At 45.7% G+C, this 19897-nt stretch overlaps 1 protein-coding gene across 2 annotated transcripts in view; it reads left to right on the top strand.

The window, feature by feature from the left end:
* tiam2a (TIAM Rac1 associated GEF 2a) overlaps positions 1 to 19897 on the top strand; it is a 139848-nt gene that overhangs the window by 72577 nt on the left and 47374 nt on the right. For both annotated transcript variants that reach the window (XM_079528271.1, XM_079528270.1), the window contains exons 10-15: positions 392 to 448; positions 7928 to 8101; positions 8914 to 9021; positions 9753 to 9831; positions 10340 to 10429; positions 10870 to 11091. In XM_079528271.1, the coding sequence (XP_079384397.1) occupies positions 392 to 448; positions 7928 to 8101; positions 8914 to 9021; positions 9753 to 9831; positions 10340 to 10429; positions 10870 to 11091 (730 nt within the window). The remainder of the gene's footprint in view (positions 1 to 391; positions 449 to 7927; positions 8102 to 8913; positions 9022 to 9752; positions 9832 to 10339; positions 10430 to 10869; positions 11092 to 19897) is intronic.

Below are 19897 nucleotides of genomic sequence, written 5' to 3'. Positions count from 1 at the left end.
AAGGCTACAGAGCCTTGTGTGGAAATATTCATCAAAGCGCTGAGTGATAACCGCATTGGTTTTTAATTAGCTGTGTGTGTGTGTGTGTGTGTGTGTGTGTGTGTGTGTGTGTGTGTGTGTGTGTGTGTGTGTGTGTGTGTGTGTGTGTGTGTGTGTGTGTGTGTGTGTGTGTGTGTGTGTGTGTGTGTGTGTGTGTGTGTGTGTGTGTGTGTGTGTGTGTGTGTGTGTGTGTGTGTGTGTGTGTGTGTGTGGCTAATGATATTGTGTTGTTACAGGTCACGCTGTGCTTCATCACTGATGAATCAGTGTGTGTGTGGTGCCTTTCTGTCTGTCTGTCTGTCTAATTTATTTGTCTCGCTTAATTGTCCGTTTGTCTCTTCCTGTGTTTTAGCTCTTTGACGGTGACGCTGGTGGTCAACAATACTTCCTGCCTCCCAGCAGCACTGAGGTAAGAGATGCCATTCAATGACCGTCTTCACACTCATGTATTTGTCCTCAAGAAATCAGAAACATGGGGGAGAAAGCAACAAAAAAAGGGGGCAATAATATAGTCAGTTCATTGCATATACTATATACAGTGCAGAGATTGGCGTAGAAGCACTTCTCCTTCTCCTTTGACCCTCCGCCGTCTGTCATGCGTTTGAAGACAGACCGCGTACGGATATATTTCCGTCACACTCCTGTGTGAAGAGGATTGTGATGTGATGGTGGTGCGGGGGTGTGTGCGCGTGCGTGCGACCCGTGCGTGGCTGTGCGTCTCTTGACTGTCTGTATGAAATATGAGTTGTGGATCAAAGCGGAGCATGCTTTCATGTTTATCTGCAGGTGTCTGCTAGCTAGACAGATAGGCAGACGGCAGCATGTCGAATGAGAGCTCCTCGTTTTCACTGGTTCTTCTCGCTCCGCCCTGCATCTGGACGCTGTGGAGGACGGGGGGGACGGGGGGGGTGGTGGCGGCCCGGGCCTCTCTGGTTTTCACAACACAGACGAGATAATGGATGGCGTTGAGTTGAAGTGTCACACAGGAGGAGGGGCACAGGGTGGAAAAAAAGTCTTGTTTGCGCCGTCGTCACACGCCTGTGCACTGCACGAGCGTGTTAAAAGTTTGAACGGGACTTTTCTGTCTGTCTGAGAATGTAACGGCAGTGCACACGGATGTTCCTCCTAACTTAACCACTTCAACCATATTGTTGAGCGAGCGAGTCCATCAGATCCAAACACGGTCTATACTACTGTCTTTTCCGTTTTAATTGTGGGGTAGGGGTTTTGCTGAAAATCGACAACGCGCCGCACTGCGATTGTCCTGTGAAAGCCTTCCCCGCCAATAAGGATGCTGGGGGTTTTGAGCGGTTGAGCCTAATTTCCAGCTCCAAGGTACAACAGTGACGTGACGCATCGTTACGGTAGCTTGAATATCGTTTCCGAGGCGACTTAAGCGACGCCATTGTACCAGGAGTATAAATAGCCTGCGTGGCATCCAGGCGGTAACAGCTTTGTCTCACACAGACACACACACACACACACACACACACACACACACACACACACACACACACACACACACACACACAGAGCCATCGTTGTCCTCCCGGTATAGAGACTCTTCCATCACTGTGTGCCTCTGGGTCGTCTTTTCATGCACAGAAGACCTCGCCTTCAAAGTGCCGCCCCGATCTTCTGAAGCGTTTAATGCCTCGACGCGCAAACGATGAGGATAAATGGACATTTTTAGACTAACCGGATACCGTGATTCTCATGCTACACACTGTGTGTGTGTGTGTGTGTGTGTGTGTGTGTGTGTGTGTGTGTGTGTGTGTGTGTGTGTGTGTGTGTGTGTGTGTGTGTGTGTGTGTGTGTGTGTGTGTGTGTGTGTGTGTGTGTGTGTGTGTGTGTGTGTGTGTGTGTGTGTGTGTGTGTGTGTTGGGGTAAATGGTGAATGTGGCTTGTGTCAAAGCTCGCCGTAGCGCCATTAATTGCCTACAGCCAGATACAGACAAGGAAGCGACTTCAGGCACAAAGGCAGTCTTTCTTAAGCTCTGTCGCGTTATTGTCTGGAATGTGTCACACGGTCCTTCTTAGACGAGAGCTTTCGATCTTTCCTCAAATTTTGACGTGAACGTGGAAAGTAACTCGTCTCGGGAATCCAGTTTTGATTTAGTGGGGGATTTTAGACTCTAATAGAGAAACAGAGAGAGAGAGAGGAGAGGTAACCAAAGCTGTATTGATTTTCACCGACACATGGGCTGACTTCATCCCCTCCTGTCCTGCTGTGGCTCTCTTGAATCCCTGTAATTATGAAGTAGTAATGTTCTTCTAATCCTCGGAAGAGAAGTCAAGTAACGTGTGTGTGAACGCCTGCACACGTTTGTGCACGTCTGAGTTACTCTGTGTGTGTCTGTGTGTGTGTGTGTGTGTGTGTGTGTGTGCGTATGTATGTGTGTGTTGATGCAGCGATGATTACACTGACCTGGGATCAGATGACTGCCAGTTCCACTGTCAGTTCAGTGAGAGCGGAGAGCACTCAGACTCAGACTTAAACCTCCACGGAATCAAAATGTGTGCGATCATGGATTCATATATTCATCGAGGTGAAAACGTGGAATTCAAGGTCATACCCTCTCTTATTGTAGGCTGCTACATAATAATAGCTGCTGGGTTTCATTATGGAGTATAATTGACATCTGGCCTAAAATGGCATTTTAGTTTCCGGGTCCGTTATTTTGCGCCCATTGTAGAGCGCTAAAGCCCCCAGACCACACCACTGGGTCGAGACGCAACAAAACGGTTTCAGCGTTCGTCGCGGCGGTGTGATATGTCCTGGTAAACGGTGCATTTCATATAGCGCCTTTATCCAAGGCGCTTTACATAGATTGTGCATTACATTCACCCATTCACACACACATTCATACACCGATTGCGGCGGAAGCCATGCAAGGTACCAACCAGCACATCGTGAGCAATTTGGGGTTCAGTGTCTTGCCCAAGGACACTTCGACATGTAGACAGGAGGAGCCGGGATTCGAGCCGCCGACCCATGGATAATTGGACGACCTGCTCTACCTCTTGAGCCACAGTCGCCCCACAGACGTCCTGTTGCACGTCGGCGCATTGGTGGCACATGTCGACGCAAGTGATTCAATTGGTTCAATTCAATGGTTGCTTGCAACGACATGCGTGTACATGTGTCTACTCGCAACCGTTATGTTGCAAGGAGTTGCACGGCGACCCATTGGTGTGGTTTGGGCTTAACCCATTTTGGGGGCGGGAAGTTCCGGGAACCCCTTTTGGTGTTTATAGCATTATGTTATACTTTAGCTATTGAAAAATAGCAGATCTACAAGCTCATAGCGCGGCACCGAGTGCCGCGCTACGAGCTTGTAGGTCTGCTATTTTTGAAAAATCATGAAAATGTGGCGCAAATCTTTGAATATATTCTTTCAGAGCGAACGTTTTTAACTCAAATCTTTGCTTCTGGGGGGGGGGGGGGGGGTCAACATATTTTCAGATGGGGGTCGGCGGCCAATTACATATATTTTTGGGGGTCCTTGACATGAAATATTGAGCACCACTGACATAGGAACATAGGTATTTCAGAAAACTGTCAGGATTTAGAAGACATTTTTTTTATTTTGACGTCAGGCCTAAATGGGTTAAAGTGTAGTCCATGTGCGTGCGTGCGTGCGTGCGTGCGTGCGTGCGTGCGTGCGTGCGTGCGTGCGTGCGTGCGTGCGTGCGTGCGTGTTCCTGCATAGACGGTCTTTGTCTCAACCTACTGCTACTGTGTTGACACTGTGGAGTATTCCCACAAGCACCGCTCAGGACCACTGTATGTAAAGAGGATTATGTCCCCCCCCCCCCATGTCAACATTCATTCAGAAAGGCTTATCGTTCCTCCACTACACATACCCCACAACCACCCACGCAGAACTGACCCACCTTGGGAGGGGTACATAACTGCTCCACCTGAAGCCTGATTTATGCTTGTTTTGCACGCTGGCGTTGCATGCCGCGAATGGCAGATATACAAGCTCACGACGCGTCACGTTCGCGACGCGTTGTGATCTTGTAGATCTGCTATTTACTGAGCGTGACACACCTCACCACACATCTAAGTATAACTGAGGCTTGAGGCAGTGTACAGACACTCAGGCCTCAGATCTTAATGGGTTAAAAATGTGTGTGTTTGTGGGCACACCGCACACGTCTGCCTTTACACAACACATTATCTTCTTTAGATCATTTAGTTTATGCAGTCTCTTTGCGTGCATTTAGATGTAACGGCACAGTAACAAAACAGGAAACCGATGACAGAGACGGGGAAAGACGTGCAACACAGGTCTTACAGATGGAATCAAACCCGTGTCATTGCGATTGTGTGGTCCGCTACCGTCCACACACACACACACAAAAAAGTCCTGTGTATCTAATAGAGGACATCGGGTGGAGCTTTTTAAAGGAAATCATGTGTAATGGCCCCATAATAGACGTAATGTAGGGAAGCGGAGGCGGAGTGGAGACTGCCGTGTGTGTGTCATCATCTGGGTTTCTTGTTCGTGTACCCGGGCAGGTTGGTACCGCGGTGTTTGTGTTAGCCAGTTGCTAAGTGGAACGGAACACGCGGCGCGCGCGTGTATTTTTGGTACAACGGTCCGTGTCTTGGGCCGGCCGCGGTCGGTCGGTCGTGCAGGGGTGGAAAGTAACTAAGTACATTTACTTAAGTAAATTTGACACTACATCTCGGATCCAAATGTTGTACTCTTACGCCAAAACTTTAGTTCCTAGTTACTTTGTTTGATTAATATTACAGAACATAAAGTAATCACCTCGGCCATATACATTTTGCGACGCGTTGTGAGCTCGTAGATCGGCTAAATGGAACATTCTGCACTTTCAACTTTTGTACTGGACTGTAGTATTTTTACATTGCGGTATTGCTACTTTTACTAAATCAATTGAGTACTTTTTCCACCACTGGTCAGTCAACATCCGTTTTGTCCACATTCAGTCTCCAGGGTGGAGGCTCCGCGAGAGGAAACACTGAATGACCGGCTTGAATTTATTTTTGGTCTTATGTCCATATTTTAACTTTTTTGTGTGTGTTCTTTTCCCGTAAATGAACGCCCTCCTTGATCACCACACTACAGTGTCGACACAAATGCATCAAAATGAGCAGATCTGCAAGCTCGAAAGTGTTTTGAGCTTGTAGATCTTTCGCTATTTTTGAATTTGTATCCTGGAAAAGTGACCGCTGTTGACACACAGGGTTTCCACCTGACGGTGATGTACTACTGTGTGTATATACTTTTTTTTCTCTCTCACTCTTGACACACACACACACACACACACACACACACACACACACACACACACACACACACACACACACAGAGTGAGAGTGGTGATGAGCAGCGCATGCCTGGACCCGAGCATTGGCAGAGCCCGGTGGAAAGTTGACCAGGCAACGGGTTGGTGTTCCGACCTCACTCTGACTCTGAATGAGTGTACAGTTACTCACACAGCGCCCACAGGGTCACTGTCGTGTCGGCCGCCCAATCTTTTCAATTTTCCAGTCACGCCACGTCGCTTAAATGTGAGGTGGTGGCGGTTATGCACATTATCAACTAAGCCCCCCACCCCGGTTTGTAAACACAAACGATCCCACAAGCTGAAAACATTGAAGAAAAGATAATCGTTTCATGAAGATATTGTTTTTGGAGTATGGTATAGTGGTTGCGTCAATGTCCCAAAATGTTATGATACAACACACTACACTTTTAAACAGAATTTCTTAATTCAGGAACCCTTTGAAATGACCAAATCACCCCAGGCTGATTTGGGTAAATTACAGTGTATTTTGCTTATTTGTAGATCCGCTTATCTGCATGCAGATTTAGGAAACATACGCACTTGATTGAAACATTGGTAGCCATTGACCAAGCCAACAGGAACATTGGTAGCCATTGACCAAGCCAACAGGAACATTGGTGGCATTTATCTTGGCATGGCCTGGTGTAAGGTAGTGAAGTCACTGGGACGTGTTGCTGGAAAATGAGGTGAATGTTTGTCTGTCCGCCCATGTAGCCATGCTGGTCAGAATGCTGCTTTGTTGTCCCGGCCAGCGTGCGAGCGCGCGCGCGCGCGCGTGTGTGTGTGTGCCGTGTCAGTTTGTTTGGGGGGTATTGGGGGTAGGGGTGTGTGACGGTGACGCTTACAGCCTGAATCAAAAGCACCTCAGTTTACTCCTCAGGGGAAAACATCTCTAAAGGCTTTCCTGTTCGAGGCGAGGTGACGCATCAGTGGCAATACACAAAGACACACACACACACACACACACACACACGCCCACACCACTTGGCTTACTCTTGCGGTGGTGGTCCCACAATGGCGTTAACGGCTCGCTGTGCTCCCAGACCCTAACAGAAGTTGCTACGGTAGCTTTTAATGTCTCAATTATCTTGCTCCGTCTAGCTGAGAAGAACCCCCCCCCCCCCCTCTAAACCGTTTTGGGTCAGAAGTGCTGAATCATTGGTTTGAGTCAACCAACCTTGAGGTTTGGGTGCATTTGGCATGATTGAGTATTTCCTCAAGATGTCGAGCCTCGATAGTTGTGGTCCGAAGCCACACACTTTGGCGTCGGCCCCGGCTGTCCCACAATGCAACAGTGGTCCCTTTCCCCCCTCCAGAGACATGGAGTCGCAACCAAAAACCCCGGAATGGCCGCCTGTGCGCCCCGGTGGCGAGCTAACCCCAGCATTAATACCCAACTCCAAACCCCACTGTTTAATCCCACTGAGAGATAATTGCCCTCAAATGGCTTCCTTCAAAGGCCGCGCTCTGATTTCACTTTTGTTTTTTTCTCCTACTCCATCACTGGACGCGGAGTGACGTGAGTGGCTTATGAGGAAACCAAATTGGTCTTTTACGAAGACGCGGCGTTCCGCAGACACCGACCCCTCCCCACCCCAGACGCGCCAATAGCTCCGCAGTTCGTCCGCAATGTGTACTCGATCATTACGGCGATATCATGTGGACAACCATGTGTGTGCGTTGTCAAATTACTTTCTGAGAGGCTTAATTGTATGACAACTTTACTCAGCACTTTGAACCGCTGCCAGGCTCCACATTTAGACTAATGGAAGTCCATTGATTTGACACTCACGTATTCCTTCTCTTATTTCTGTCGTTGTCTCTCTCTCTCTCTCTCTCTCTCTCTCTCTCTCTCTCTCTCTCTCTCTCTCTCTCTCTCTCTCTCTCTCTCTCCTCTCTCTTCTCTCTCTCTCTCTCTCTCTCTCTCTCTCTCTCCTCTCTCTCTCTCTGTCTCCTTCTTTCTATCTCTCCTCTCTCTCTCTCTCTCTCTCTCTCTCTCTCTCTCTCTCTCTCTCTCTCTCTCTCTCTCTCTGTCTCCTTCTTTCTATCTCTCTCTCTCCCTCTCTCTCTCCATCTTTCTCTTTCATACACCTCTCTTTTCCCCTCACACACTGGGCATCTCTCTCTCCATCTCTCTCTCTGTCTGTCTCTCTCTCTCTCTCTCTCTCTCTCTGTGTCTCTCTCTCTCTCTCTCTCTCTCTCTCTCTCTCTCTCTGTCTCCTCTCTCCTCTCTCCTCTCTCCTCTCTCCTCTCTCTCTCTCTCCTCTCTCTCTCTGTCTCCTTCTTTCTATCTATCTCTCTCTCTCTCTCTCTCTCTCTCTCTCTCTCTCTCTCTCTCTCTGTCTCCTTCTTTCTCTCTCTCTCTCTCTCTCTCTCTCTCTCTCTCATCTTTCTCTTTCATACACCTCTCTTTTCCCCTCACACACTGGGCATCTCTCTCTCCATCTCTCTCTCCCTCCCTCCTCTTTACTCTACCTCTTGCTTGTCTCACTCTCCCTCTTTGCCGTCTCTTGTATCGTCTTCTTCCTATCCCTCCCTTCCCTTCCCTTCCCCTGAGCAGAGGCTGGACGTGCTGAGCAGCATCTACTCCATGTCGCCCCCCGAGGGCGGCGTGTGGGAGAGCAGCGGCAGCGAGGTGCTGAGCTGCAGCGTGTACCTGCCAGACAACCTGACGGTGCAGCTCCCTGTGAAGAGAGAGCACACCGCCGCCCACGTCCTGGCCTCGGCCTGCAAGGTACGTTGGCTTTGATTGGACTTGATTTGATTTAGCACAGTATAAATACAATACAATAAAACATACACAAATATAGACAAGGGAAAGTGCTAGGATGAGGCAAGAAGCCCAAGGGGCTTATTCGAGGCCTGTAAAAGATCTATAACATGATTAGAATACTTGGTTATCTACAGTAAGTAGGGGTTTAATGTAACTGTATCGAAATATAGATTTTAATTTAAAAACAATCAAAGTATATCGATTTGTCCATATGTGTTCATAATGCTTAAAACACCAACAGGGGTTCCTGCCCAAAATGGGTTAAAATGCAACAAACACTCACCAGAGAAAGTTTAAACTTTAAATCACCAACAAAAACATGACGCTCCATTGCTCTACTGTCAAATCATCGTATGGGTCTCTCATTATAATTAATTCATTAACCACTAACCTTTATATATACTTAATTGACCCGAGTCTCCCAAGGGTCCCCTCCTTGTTTCCCTCTACCAAATCTCTTTGTTGAAAGTAGCCGAACTATGCCTCACATTGCAGAAGGAGGACACTAGGGTTCATTTGGTTAAGTGCCTGTGAAACGTGTACACGATCCCACGCCCCTGACCCCACCCTCTCCCACAAGTGTGACAGCAAAAACACACACACGCAACGCTTGTCCAGATCACAACAAATGTCTTTTGTTAAACAGGCTTATGTTTAATTGAGTAGCATATTCCACAGTGGCAGCTGCCATACGGAGCGTACGCGTGTTGTTTTGTTACACGCAAGCTGTCCTCAATCAGGGCAATCAATTAGCTTTGTTGTGGTTGCTGCAGGTGACGCACCTGGACCCGGCTCTCCACTGCCTCCGCGTGCACAGGTGTGTGGGCGGCCAGGAGGTGGAGGTCCAATACCTGTCCCCCGACGAGCTTCTGCACGGTGTGGTGAGTGACGGAGCTTGCTTTTCTTTTCTTTCTTTTTCTTTTTTTCAATGTATTTTTATTGAGGCTCTGACATTTCACATCTGTTCGAATACAATGCATACAGAACCACCCATTGTTTTTTTAAACACAACATAGAAAAACAACAAATACCACAATACGGACATTACATTACACAGACGAAATACTAATAATACAAGACAAACGAGTACACCACAGTCTTGACATGATTGTACATTCCAGGTTTTTTTTGTTTTTCGCTACCGTTCGAGCTTGGTTTTCTAACAGTGGTGGAAAGTAACTAAGTACATTTGCACTTTTGGTGTTTTAAACATTATGTTTAATTTAGCTATTGAAAAATATTATTATTATATATTATTATTAATATTATTATTATTAATATTATTAATATTTTTGAAAAATTGTTAAAATGTGCCTCAAATCTTTCCGAAAATTGTCATGATTTAGAAAACTTTTTTTTAAAATTGCGACGTCAGGCCTGAATGGGTTAAGTACAATTTTGAGGTATTTTTTGCTTTACTTGAGTACTTTCAATTTCCAGTACTTTTACTTCTACTCCATTCTACACACTACATTTATTGAATTATTCAATCAATGAATCAACCACCCACAACAGGTGGGCCAGTAAGGGTCCATTTTGGTTCTGAGCAAGTACCACGGGACACGCAGGGCTCTCCGTGTTTTAAACGTTTTCTTTTTTTTTAATGTTCCAGGAGTACCATCAGCTGGAGGTGGTTCCGTTGAATGTATTCACTCTGCACATGAGCAGGCCCAGCAGCACGGGAGACTTTGGTGAGTCCACTAGACCTCACAATACATTAGTTGCATTAAACTGCTAGTGACAAATAGATGGATTCTATTCTAGAACCGGACGAACGGTAACAAAAATCCATTGATCCGTTGACTATTCTTTGCATGAATCAATGCCATTCATTCAGACCATAAACATGATGGTAAAATAGGTATTAAAAAGGATTCATAAATGCTCATTCATACTCTCATCAATAAATTATGAAAAAGAGTATAGACACACACTCGTAGCTGCTGATGCAAATTTTATTGTGGACGCAGAGACAGAAAAACGAGCGTTTTGGACAGACTAGGCTGGGTCACCTGAATACCTTGCAGTCAATCACATGACTTTTATTATATGAAACAAGACACGCATTGATGAACATAATAGATAGCCCATATTAGACAAACTAATTACAGTATACAGTACGATACTTCATCAAATACATTATTGTAATGTCTTTCTTTGTTTTATGTCTGTCTGTCTGTCTGTTTCTCTATGCTTCAGGTTTCGCAGTAACAGGACACATCGATGGACAGAAGAACAGCAGAATCTTCGTCAATGAGGTCCTACCTGACGGACTGGCCTTCAGTGAAGGTACCGTCCTGCCCAGATTTTCCTTCTTTTTAGTTTTACCCCTTTTTCTCCCCAATTTAGTCGTTACGCCAATTCATTCCTCCCCACACACGTCCCTGTGTTGTGACTGTTGTTGTTGTATCGTCCTACTGACTCACCTGCCAGAGTCTTCGTCCCACTCCTCCAGCCCCAACACACAATGCAGTGACAATTATGACCCTCCCCGCCCCGGCTTCCCTCCCCTGAACACGGGCCAATTGTGTTTGTGTCGGCACTGGACAAAGCCGGATGTACCCCACGGTGGATTCCAAACCATTACGACCTGCAGAGATGAAAGCACCACACAAGCAGTCTGCACTCTTCCTACAATCTCCTCTTAACCATTATATATGTTGTGTGTGTGTCTGTCTGTGCGTGTGTGTGTGTGTGTGCGTGCGTGTGTGTTCCGCCGCCGCCACCAGGCCTGCGTCCGGGGGATGAGATCTTGGTGCTGAACGGTCGCAGCGTGTCCAGCCTGGACCTGGCTCTGATCCAGACGCTGTTTGCCGAGCAGACGGTGCAGCTGAGCGTGAGGCGAGAGGGTCCCTCCATACGGACCCCCCTGACCACCCTCGACCTGACCCCTGACCCCCCCGGCCCCGCCGCTCGGCCCCCCACGCACCACCGAGCCAAGTCCTCCTCAGGTACACACACACACACGCACACCACACACACACGCACCACACACACACACACCACACACACACCACACACACACACACACACACACGCACCACACACACCACACACACCACACACACGCACCACACGCAGTGGTGGAAAAAAGTGTAACCTGCATGTTTTACTTGAGTAAAAGCATCAATACTGCAATGTAGAACTATAGTCGCAGAATTCAAAAATGTACTTGGGTGAAAATACAAAAGTATTGGCATCAAAATGTACTTGCAGTACCAAAATGGAAAGTACTCATTATGCAGAATTTCTCATTTCATGTTTTCATGTGCATAATCATCTTTTGAAAATGGCAGATCTACAAGCCCACAATGTGTTGCATCGCGACGCATTGTGATCTTGTAGATCGGCCATTTTCAATGGCTGAAATATATTATAGTATATTGGTTTGAAGTGATTCATGTATATGCTTTGTAATAATAATCAAAGTCTACAAAGTAACTAGTAACTAAAGTTTTCAAATAAATGGAGTAATGGAGTAAAAGCACAATATTTGCCTCTGAGATGTAGTAGTGGAGTAGAAGTAAAAGTACTGGAAATTGGAGTTACTCAAGAAGAGTACAAATATCCTACTTAAGTACCGTACTTAAGTAAATGTACTTAGTTACTTTACACCACTGGGTTTAATATAATAAATCCATTGAACCAATGAAACGTATTGTGACTAAATAATAACTAACATTGGATCCATTGGAACACAGCCCATTCTTTTACATTTCCTGAAAGGTAACTGTTTTGGATACAATAATACAAGGTTGTAACCAAAGTTAAACACGATACTCTAACGAGCAAATGTGTTAACCCATTGAGACCTGGAACGCATCCATGTCACGTTAGCGTTTAACCACATTAACCATTAACCCATTTTGGGGCGGGAACCCCTTTTGGTGTTTTAAACATTATGTTATAATTTAGCTATTGAAAAATAGCAGATCTACAAGCTCATAGCGCGCCACCGAGTGGCGCGCTATGAACTTGTAGGTCTGCTATTTTTGAAAAATCGTTAAAATGTGCCTCAAATCTTTCCGAAAATTGTCATGATTTAGAAAACTTTTTTTTTTTAATTTCGACGTCAGGCCTGAATGTGTTAAGGACAGGCGAGCAGATGTTGTCTGGCCGCCGTGGCTCTGGGTTTGTGTGGAGACACTCAGCAGCTTCAGTGTGAAATTGAAGCCACGCTCGGTATTGATAAAGTGCAGATGTAGTCACAGATGGTGTGTTTGGCAACGAGGAAACCACACCTTCCCCAAAATGGCTGTGTGCGTGTGTGCGTGTGTGCGTGCGTGTGCTTGTATTACTATACTGGTGAGAAGAGCCACATGTCCCCAAGAGGATAGTTGGTATTTGAGAAATGGACATTCTGGGGTCAGTTTTCCTGGTCCTCACAAGAGAAACGCTGGTTTTATTGTTAAAGATGATGGCCTAAAATGTTGATGTACTCATAAGTATAGTAATGCCAACGTATGTGTGTGTTTGCGTGTGCGCGTGTGTGCGCGTTCCATCCAACGACACGTCCTTGTGTGTGGGTCTATCAGCAGGCTGTTATCCAGCATTATCCATGGTCAGTCATGCATATCTGGTCTAAACCCTGAACATCATAATTATATTACTGTCGGAGTGCTGTCGGCTTGAACCCCATTGAGCGCCCTGGTGATGGAAATAAGCGGTGGAAATGTTATTTCATTACTTGCCTCTTGGATGACATTTGAATATTCACAATGTTGTCGTTCCGTGTCATCTCCCGTCGTTAGCAGTCTGTTTGTATACGTAGTTTGACAACCCCCACCGATGAGCCCAGCTACCACAACACTTCCTTCCCAGTTACACAGCCCTTTAAGCCCTGAAACACCACTGTCATCATCATGACAGACAGTCATGGTTCAACTTCAGCCTGTTTATTCGCTAAATGCTTTTGTATTAACCCATTTAGGCCTGACGTGAACCAGGAAAGAACACATTAGCAATAGCACTGTGCCCTGTGCTATTGCCCACCTCTTCCTCTTTCTCTGTCATCTGACACTTCCTGCCTGTCCACACTGTGTGTCCTAGTATGACCTTTGCATTCCCCATAGTATAACACATTTCACCCCCCAATTAACTATTAATATCTACATCCCTGAGATATACTGTAATTGGTTGATAAGATGATTTCTGTTCTTATATAACAGAGTATTTACTGTATAGGCAGTGAACTTCTTAATAGCACCAACATCTATACATAAACGACACAAACATGAAGTTACAAGTATAAGCTGAAACACGACTGTCATCATCATGACAGACAGTCATGGTTCAACTTCAGCCTGTTTATTCGCTAAATGCTTTTGTATTAACCCATTTAGGCCTGACGTCGCAATAAATAAAAAGTCTTCTGAAAGAATATTATATTCAACGATTTGTGCCACATTTTCACGAGAAAAAATAGCAGACGTACAAGCTCGTAGCGCGCCACTCGGTGGCGCGCTACGAGCTTGTAGATCTGCTTTTTTTCAATAGCTAAAGAATAACATAATGTTTAGTTAAAACACCAAAACGGGTTCCCGTCCAGAATTTAAACAACGCGGACTGCGCGGGCGCTAATAGCCGACCCAGGAAAATTCTAACATCCGAGCATTCCGTGGCACTTGGGTGAGCACTTTATATTTGAAATCTGAACGTTTTTGTACACGTTTGCTCTGTAAATGTAGCAATCCCTCAAAAAACAGGCTGAAGTTGAACCATGTACGAGCGTCATGTGAACCATGGCTAACAGCCCTTCAAAACGAAACGAGATCTCTGGTTCCTTGTTAACCAGTGGTGGAAAACGTACTCGAATGTTTTACTTAAGTAAAAGTATCAATACTGCAATATTGTTACAACTAAAAGTTCGGTATTTAAAATTGACTTGAATAAAAGTACCTAACTAAAGTATAGGTATCAAAATGTACAAGTACAAAAAGTAGAACGTACTCATTTTGCAGAATGTTTTCAAACATATACAAATCTTTTGAACATAGATCTATTTTCAAATGGCCGAAATGTATATATGGCTGTAGTGGTTACTGTATGTCTTGTAATAATAATAAAAATCTACAAAGTAACTCAAGTTTTCAAATAATTGTAGTGGAGTAAGAGTACGACATTTGCCTATGTAGTGGAGTAGAAGTAAGAGTAATGGAAATTGGAAATTACTCTAGTACAAATCCCTTGAAGTGTACTTAAGTACAGTAAATGTACTGAGTTACTTTCCTCCACAGTTGTTAACACGCACACACAGAGCTCTGGTGGGCTTCAGCGTGGTGTTGTCTCCTCAGGGAGAAGGAAACACACACAGAGCTCTGGTGGGCTTCAGCGTGGTGTTAACACACACACACAGAGCTCTGGTGGGCTTCAGCGTGGTGTTGTCTCCTCAGGGAGAAGGAAACACACACAGAGCTCTGGTGGGCTTCAGCGTGGTGTTGTCTCCTCAGGGAGAAGGAAACACACACAGAGCTCTGGTGGGCTTCAGCGTGGTGTTAACACACACACACAGAGCTCTGGTGGGCTTCAGCGTGGTGTTGTCTCCTCAGGGAGAAGGAAACACACACAGAGCTCTGGTGGGCTTCAGCGTGGTGTTAACACACACACACAGAGCTCTGGTGGGCTTCAGTGTGGTGTTAACACACACACACACAGAGCTCTGGTGGGCTTCAGCGTGGTGTTGTCTCCTCAGGGAGAAGGAAACACACACAGAGCTCTGGTGGGCTTCAGCGTGGTGTTGTCTCCTCAGGGAGAAGGAAACACACACAGAGCTCTGGTGGGCTTCAGCGTGGTGTTGTCTCCTCAGGGAGAAGGAAACACACACAGAGCTCTGGTGGGCTTCAGCGTGGTGTTGTCTCCTCAGGGAGAAGGAAACACACACAGAGCTCTGGTGGGCTTCAGCGTGGTGTTGTCTCCTCAGGGAGAAGGAAACACACACAGAGCTCTGGTGGGCTTCAGCGTGGTGTTAACACACACACACAGAGCTCTGGTGGGCTTCAGTGTGGTGTTAACACACACACACACACAGAGCTCTGGTGGGCTTCAGCGTGGTGTTGTCTCCTCAGGGAGAAGGAAGGAAGGCAGGTCAGACAGGGAGGAGACGTCTCGTTAGTGTCAGGTGTGTACAGTGTTGCATTCCCAGCGGGGGGGAGTTTTCAGAGCGTAGGAAACGGAACACAACAGGTGTTCTGAGTAAAGCTGGACAAGCACAGCTGATGCTCTGCTGGTCAAAAGACAAGAAACAAGGAGTGATGACATAGTAATAATGTCGGTCGGGTGAAACAGGCGCTGTCTCCGTTGTCCCCCTTTTTGTCTTTGTTTTCCCCCCATATTATTAATATTGTTTTAGTAACGTACGTTTCTCTGGCGCAACCTCGCGGTACTTGTACTTGTTTGCGTTCGTTTCCGACGTTCTGTGCGTGGTTCAATGACTGTGCTTTGTTGTGGCTTTCCTGCTGTCCAGCTCATAACATTAGCAGCTGTGGTCGCTTCGAGGCTGCGGTCGTACAGCTTGCTCGCTGCGGCGCGTGGCATAGCTTAGGATGAAGGCAATCATACTACACTCCCATTGGCTTAGGCAGCGTGTGGCCGTCAGTATGACTGGGTCCTCTAAATGACTAGGTCGTCTACATTTCATGAGCTTTCATTAGTCAGGTTTCACCTGACAAATGAATGATGTTGTTGTTGAGGCCTGGTAACAACTCCTAGTTGTTCTACAGGCTCCTCCCTTAAATGTAGGTTGTTGCGGCCTGGTAACAACTCCTAGTTGTTCTACAGGTAAATGGTAAATAAATAAATGGTGCATTTATATAGCGCCTTTATCCAAGGCGCTTTACATAGATTGTGCATTACATTCACCCATTCACACACACATTCATACACCGATTGCAGCGGAAGCCATGCAAGGTACCAACCAGCACATCAGGAGCAATTTGGGGTTCAGTGTCTTGCCCAAGGACACTTCGACATGTAGACAGGAGGAGCCGGGATTCGAACCGCCGACCCATGGATCATTGGACGACCTGCTCTACCTCCTGAGCCACAGCCACAGGCTCCTCCCTTAAATGTAGGTTGTTGAGGCCTGTAACTAACAACTCCTAGTTGTTCTACAGGCTCCTCCCTTAAATGTAGGTTGTTGAGGCCTGGTAACAACTCCTAGTTGTTCTACAGGCTCCTCCCTTAAATGTAGGTTGTTGAGGCCTGGTAACAACTCCTAGTTGTTCTACAGGCTCCTCCCTTAAATGTAGGTTGTTGAGGCCTGGTAACAACTCCTAGTTGTTCTACAGGCTCCTCCCTTAAATGTAGGTTGTTGAGGCCTGGTAACAACTCCTAGTTGTTCTACAGGCTCCTCCCTTAAATGTAGGTTGTTGAGGCCTGGTAACAACTCATAGTTGTTCTACAGGCTCCTCCCTTAAATGTAGGTTGTTGAGGCCTGGTAACAACTCCTAGTTGTTCTACAGGCTCCTCCCTTAAATGTAGGTTGTTGAGGCCTGGTAACAACTCATAGTTGTTCTACAGGCTCCTCCCTTAAATGTAGGTTGTTGAGGCCTGGTAACAACTCATAGTTGTTCTACAGGCTCCTCCCTTAAATGTAGGTTGTTGAGGCCTGTAACTAACAACTCCTAGTTGTTCTACAGGCTCCTCCCTTAAATGTAGGTTGTTGAGGCCTGTAACTAACAACTAGTTGTTCTACAGGCTCCTCCCTTCAATTTAGGTTGTTCTACAGGCTCCTCCCTTAAATGTAGGTTGCCGCGTCCTTTGATCCATTTCCCGTCTCTCTACACCAGTGTTGTTTTTGGCGGCTCATTTTGATTTTAGTTTTAGTCATAGTCTCTTGAATAGCTTTCATTTAGTTTTAGTCATAGTCTCTTGAATAGCTTTCATTTAGTTTTAGTCACATTTTAGTCACCTGGAATGTCTTAGTGTTAGTCTAGTTTTAGTCGACTAAACATCATATGATTTTAGTCGACTAAATCTACAGTTGATTTAGTCAAGCCAAAATGTATTTTGGCGGGCCTTGATGCCGTCGTAATGACTGTTTTCACTTACTGAAAATAGCTGATCTACAAGCCCACAACGCAACGCGTTGTGAGCTTGTAGATCTGCTATTTTCAGCTTGCAACTAATTGTAAAATGACTTATACTGGATCTCTTGTCCACTAGTCCCTTCCTAACATTTTAGTCTAGTTTTTATTTGTTGACGAAATTGTCAATATATTTAGTCTTAGTTTTAGTCATCATTACTCAGTTTTTATTTAGTTTCCATGTAGTTTTCGTCAGTGGAAAAAGGTAGTCGACGGACATTTTTCGTCTTAGTTTTAGTCGACGAAAACAACACTGCTCTACACCCACTGTCCCTGTTTAAATGAAAGCAAATAACCTCCTAAAGGTATAGCTCTCCACCGTACCGACGTGGTCGGCGGCGGCACGTGTTGGAAAGCATCTGTTTCGGGAACTCGTCGTGACACTGAATGTTCTGCTGGATCTAATAAGGTAAGGCAAATAAGGTCTGCTGATGTGTTCTGCTGTTTGCCTTATCCTAAACACTTAAGCCTTTTCAATCCCCACCTCCACCGTCTGTTTGGTAATCCTCATGAATAATAAACAGCTAGGTTTTAAGGAGGAGAAATAGGTTGATTACTATCTCATGTAACCACATGAACCCGTCCCCAGCGTCCCCATTTGTGCCATGTCATAAAAGACGAACATTTGGTAAAAAAAAATAATAATTAAATGCTGATCTACAAGCCTGTAGATCTTCAACTTCAAAGTGGCAAAGCATTCAGCCTAGGCATTCAGCAGTCTAGCTGAGCCCCTTTTGGTGAGTTTTGAGGCTCTGTATGGACGCCCTGAGGCCATTAGTTCGTAGTGGGTGTGAAGTATAGGGAAGTATATATGTGAAGTATAGGGAAGTATATACACATATAGGGAAGTATATATGTGAAGCATATAGGGAAGTATATATGTGAAGCATATAGGGAAGTATATATGTGAAGTATAGGGAAGTATATACACATACAGTATGTGAAGTATAGGGAAGTATATATGTGAAGCATATAGGGAAGTATATATGTGAAGTATAGGGAAGTATATACACATACAGTATGTGAAGTATAGGGAAGTATATATGTGAAGCGTATAGGGAAGTATATATGTGAAGCATATAGGGAAGTATATATGTGAAGCATATAGGGAAGTATATATGTGAAGCATATAGGGAAGTATATATGTGAAGCATATAGGGAAGTATATATGTGAAGTGTATATAGGGGTTAAGTGGTGAATACTCCCAGAGACTTGAGTTTTACTGACTGGTCATCAACATGCCCGCAGGTACCTCCTCTGCCACTAGAGGGGGTAGGATCCCAGGCAGGCTGATGATGAGGGGGGCAAAGGGCAAACGCACATGCCACTGCACTGGAAGCATGTCTCCTTATCGACAAGCCAAGTGGAAGCAAAACAGATAAGAGGAGACAATTCAAATGCAAAACGATTAAATGTTATCTCTCATGGAGTAAGACTCCTGCCTGAAATTAAGTACTTCAAATACCCTGGGTAACAAAGAAGACCTTTGGAGAAAAAATAAAGTGTCTTTCAGACTCTCAACCCAAATCTTTTCTCTTGTTTTAGTCCCAAATCCCTCTCAGACAACAAAAGAGAGTAAATTGGTGTTCTGCACCACCAACTACTGTACTACAGATAGAGTTCTCTTTGGGACTTTTGGATTTAACCCATTTTGGGCGGGAGCCGGGAACCCCTTTTGGTGTTAGCATTATGTTATGCTTTAGCTAATGAAAAATAGCAGATCTACAAGCTCGTAGCGCGCCACCGAGTGGCGCGCTACGAGCTTGTAGGTCTGCTATTTTTGAAAAATCGAAGAACGACTGACATAGCTTTTTCAGAAAACTGTCAGGACAAGACATTTTTAGAATCTGATCTCAGGTCAAAATTGGTTAATGAGCTGCAGTCGGAGAACCATAGGAAGATGGCCGGCCTTCTTACCTCTCCTCCTGCTTTTGAAACGAGTACAGCCTTCCTGACGTGGGTGGCTGGCTGGGGATTTCTCTCCCTGAAAGACACAGCTAGAACTTATTCCACTTCGGGGCGAGGACGCCTGCTTTTTAACGATCCTCATCCAAACATGGACACAGAGATGACAAGAGATTATCCCACGAGAAGAGAGGGAGGGAGAGAGAGAGAGAGAGAGAGAGAGAGAGAGGGGGGATGTTTTCGTGAGATGAAATCACGTCATGGCCATTTATATATAGAACGGGAGGCGTTTCATTTTTGTTTAAAAGGCTCTCTCTGGGCGCTTGGCAGTCGCCCACGGCGGCGGGTTCAGGCTGGAACCGGTCAGCTTTGTTTATGTTTGGTGCTCTGTAGAGGAATGAGCTGTAATAAATATACTGCTCCCATTCAGAGGCAATGATGGGTGATATGAGCCTAACAATGACCACACACACGCATGCACGCATGCACGCACGCACGCACATACACACACACCCTCTCTGACGGAGACCAAGGGTTCCATTACCGGTTTTAAGGATGTGGGAAATGGCATATTTATTGACAGCACATGGACATTTAGTTCAGCTCAGCATATATCACTGTCACTGTCTGGTGGAAGACCGTGTATGTCCAAAACAGAAAATGTTCAGGAAATGGAAAAATGAAACCGTGTTCCTCCAACGCAGTGCTTCTCAGACTTGTTCATGTCAAGGACCCCCAGAATCGTATGTATTTTGCCGTGGTGGACCC

Source organism: Electrona antarctica (assembly GCF_951216825.1).
Source record: "Electrona antarctica genome assembly, chromosome: 18".
Lineage (NCBI taxonomy): Eukaryota > Metazoa > Chordata > Actinopteri > Myctophiformes > Myctophidae > Electrona > Electrona antarctica.
Note: the sequence above shows the minus strand (reverse complement) of the source record. Positions and strands in the feature narration are given on the sequence as shown.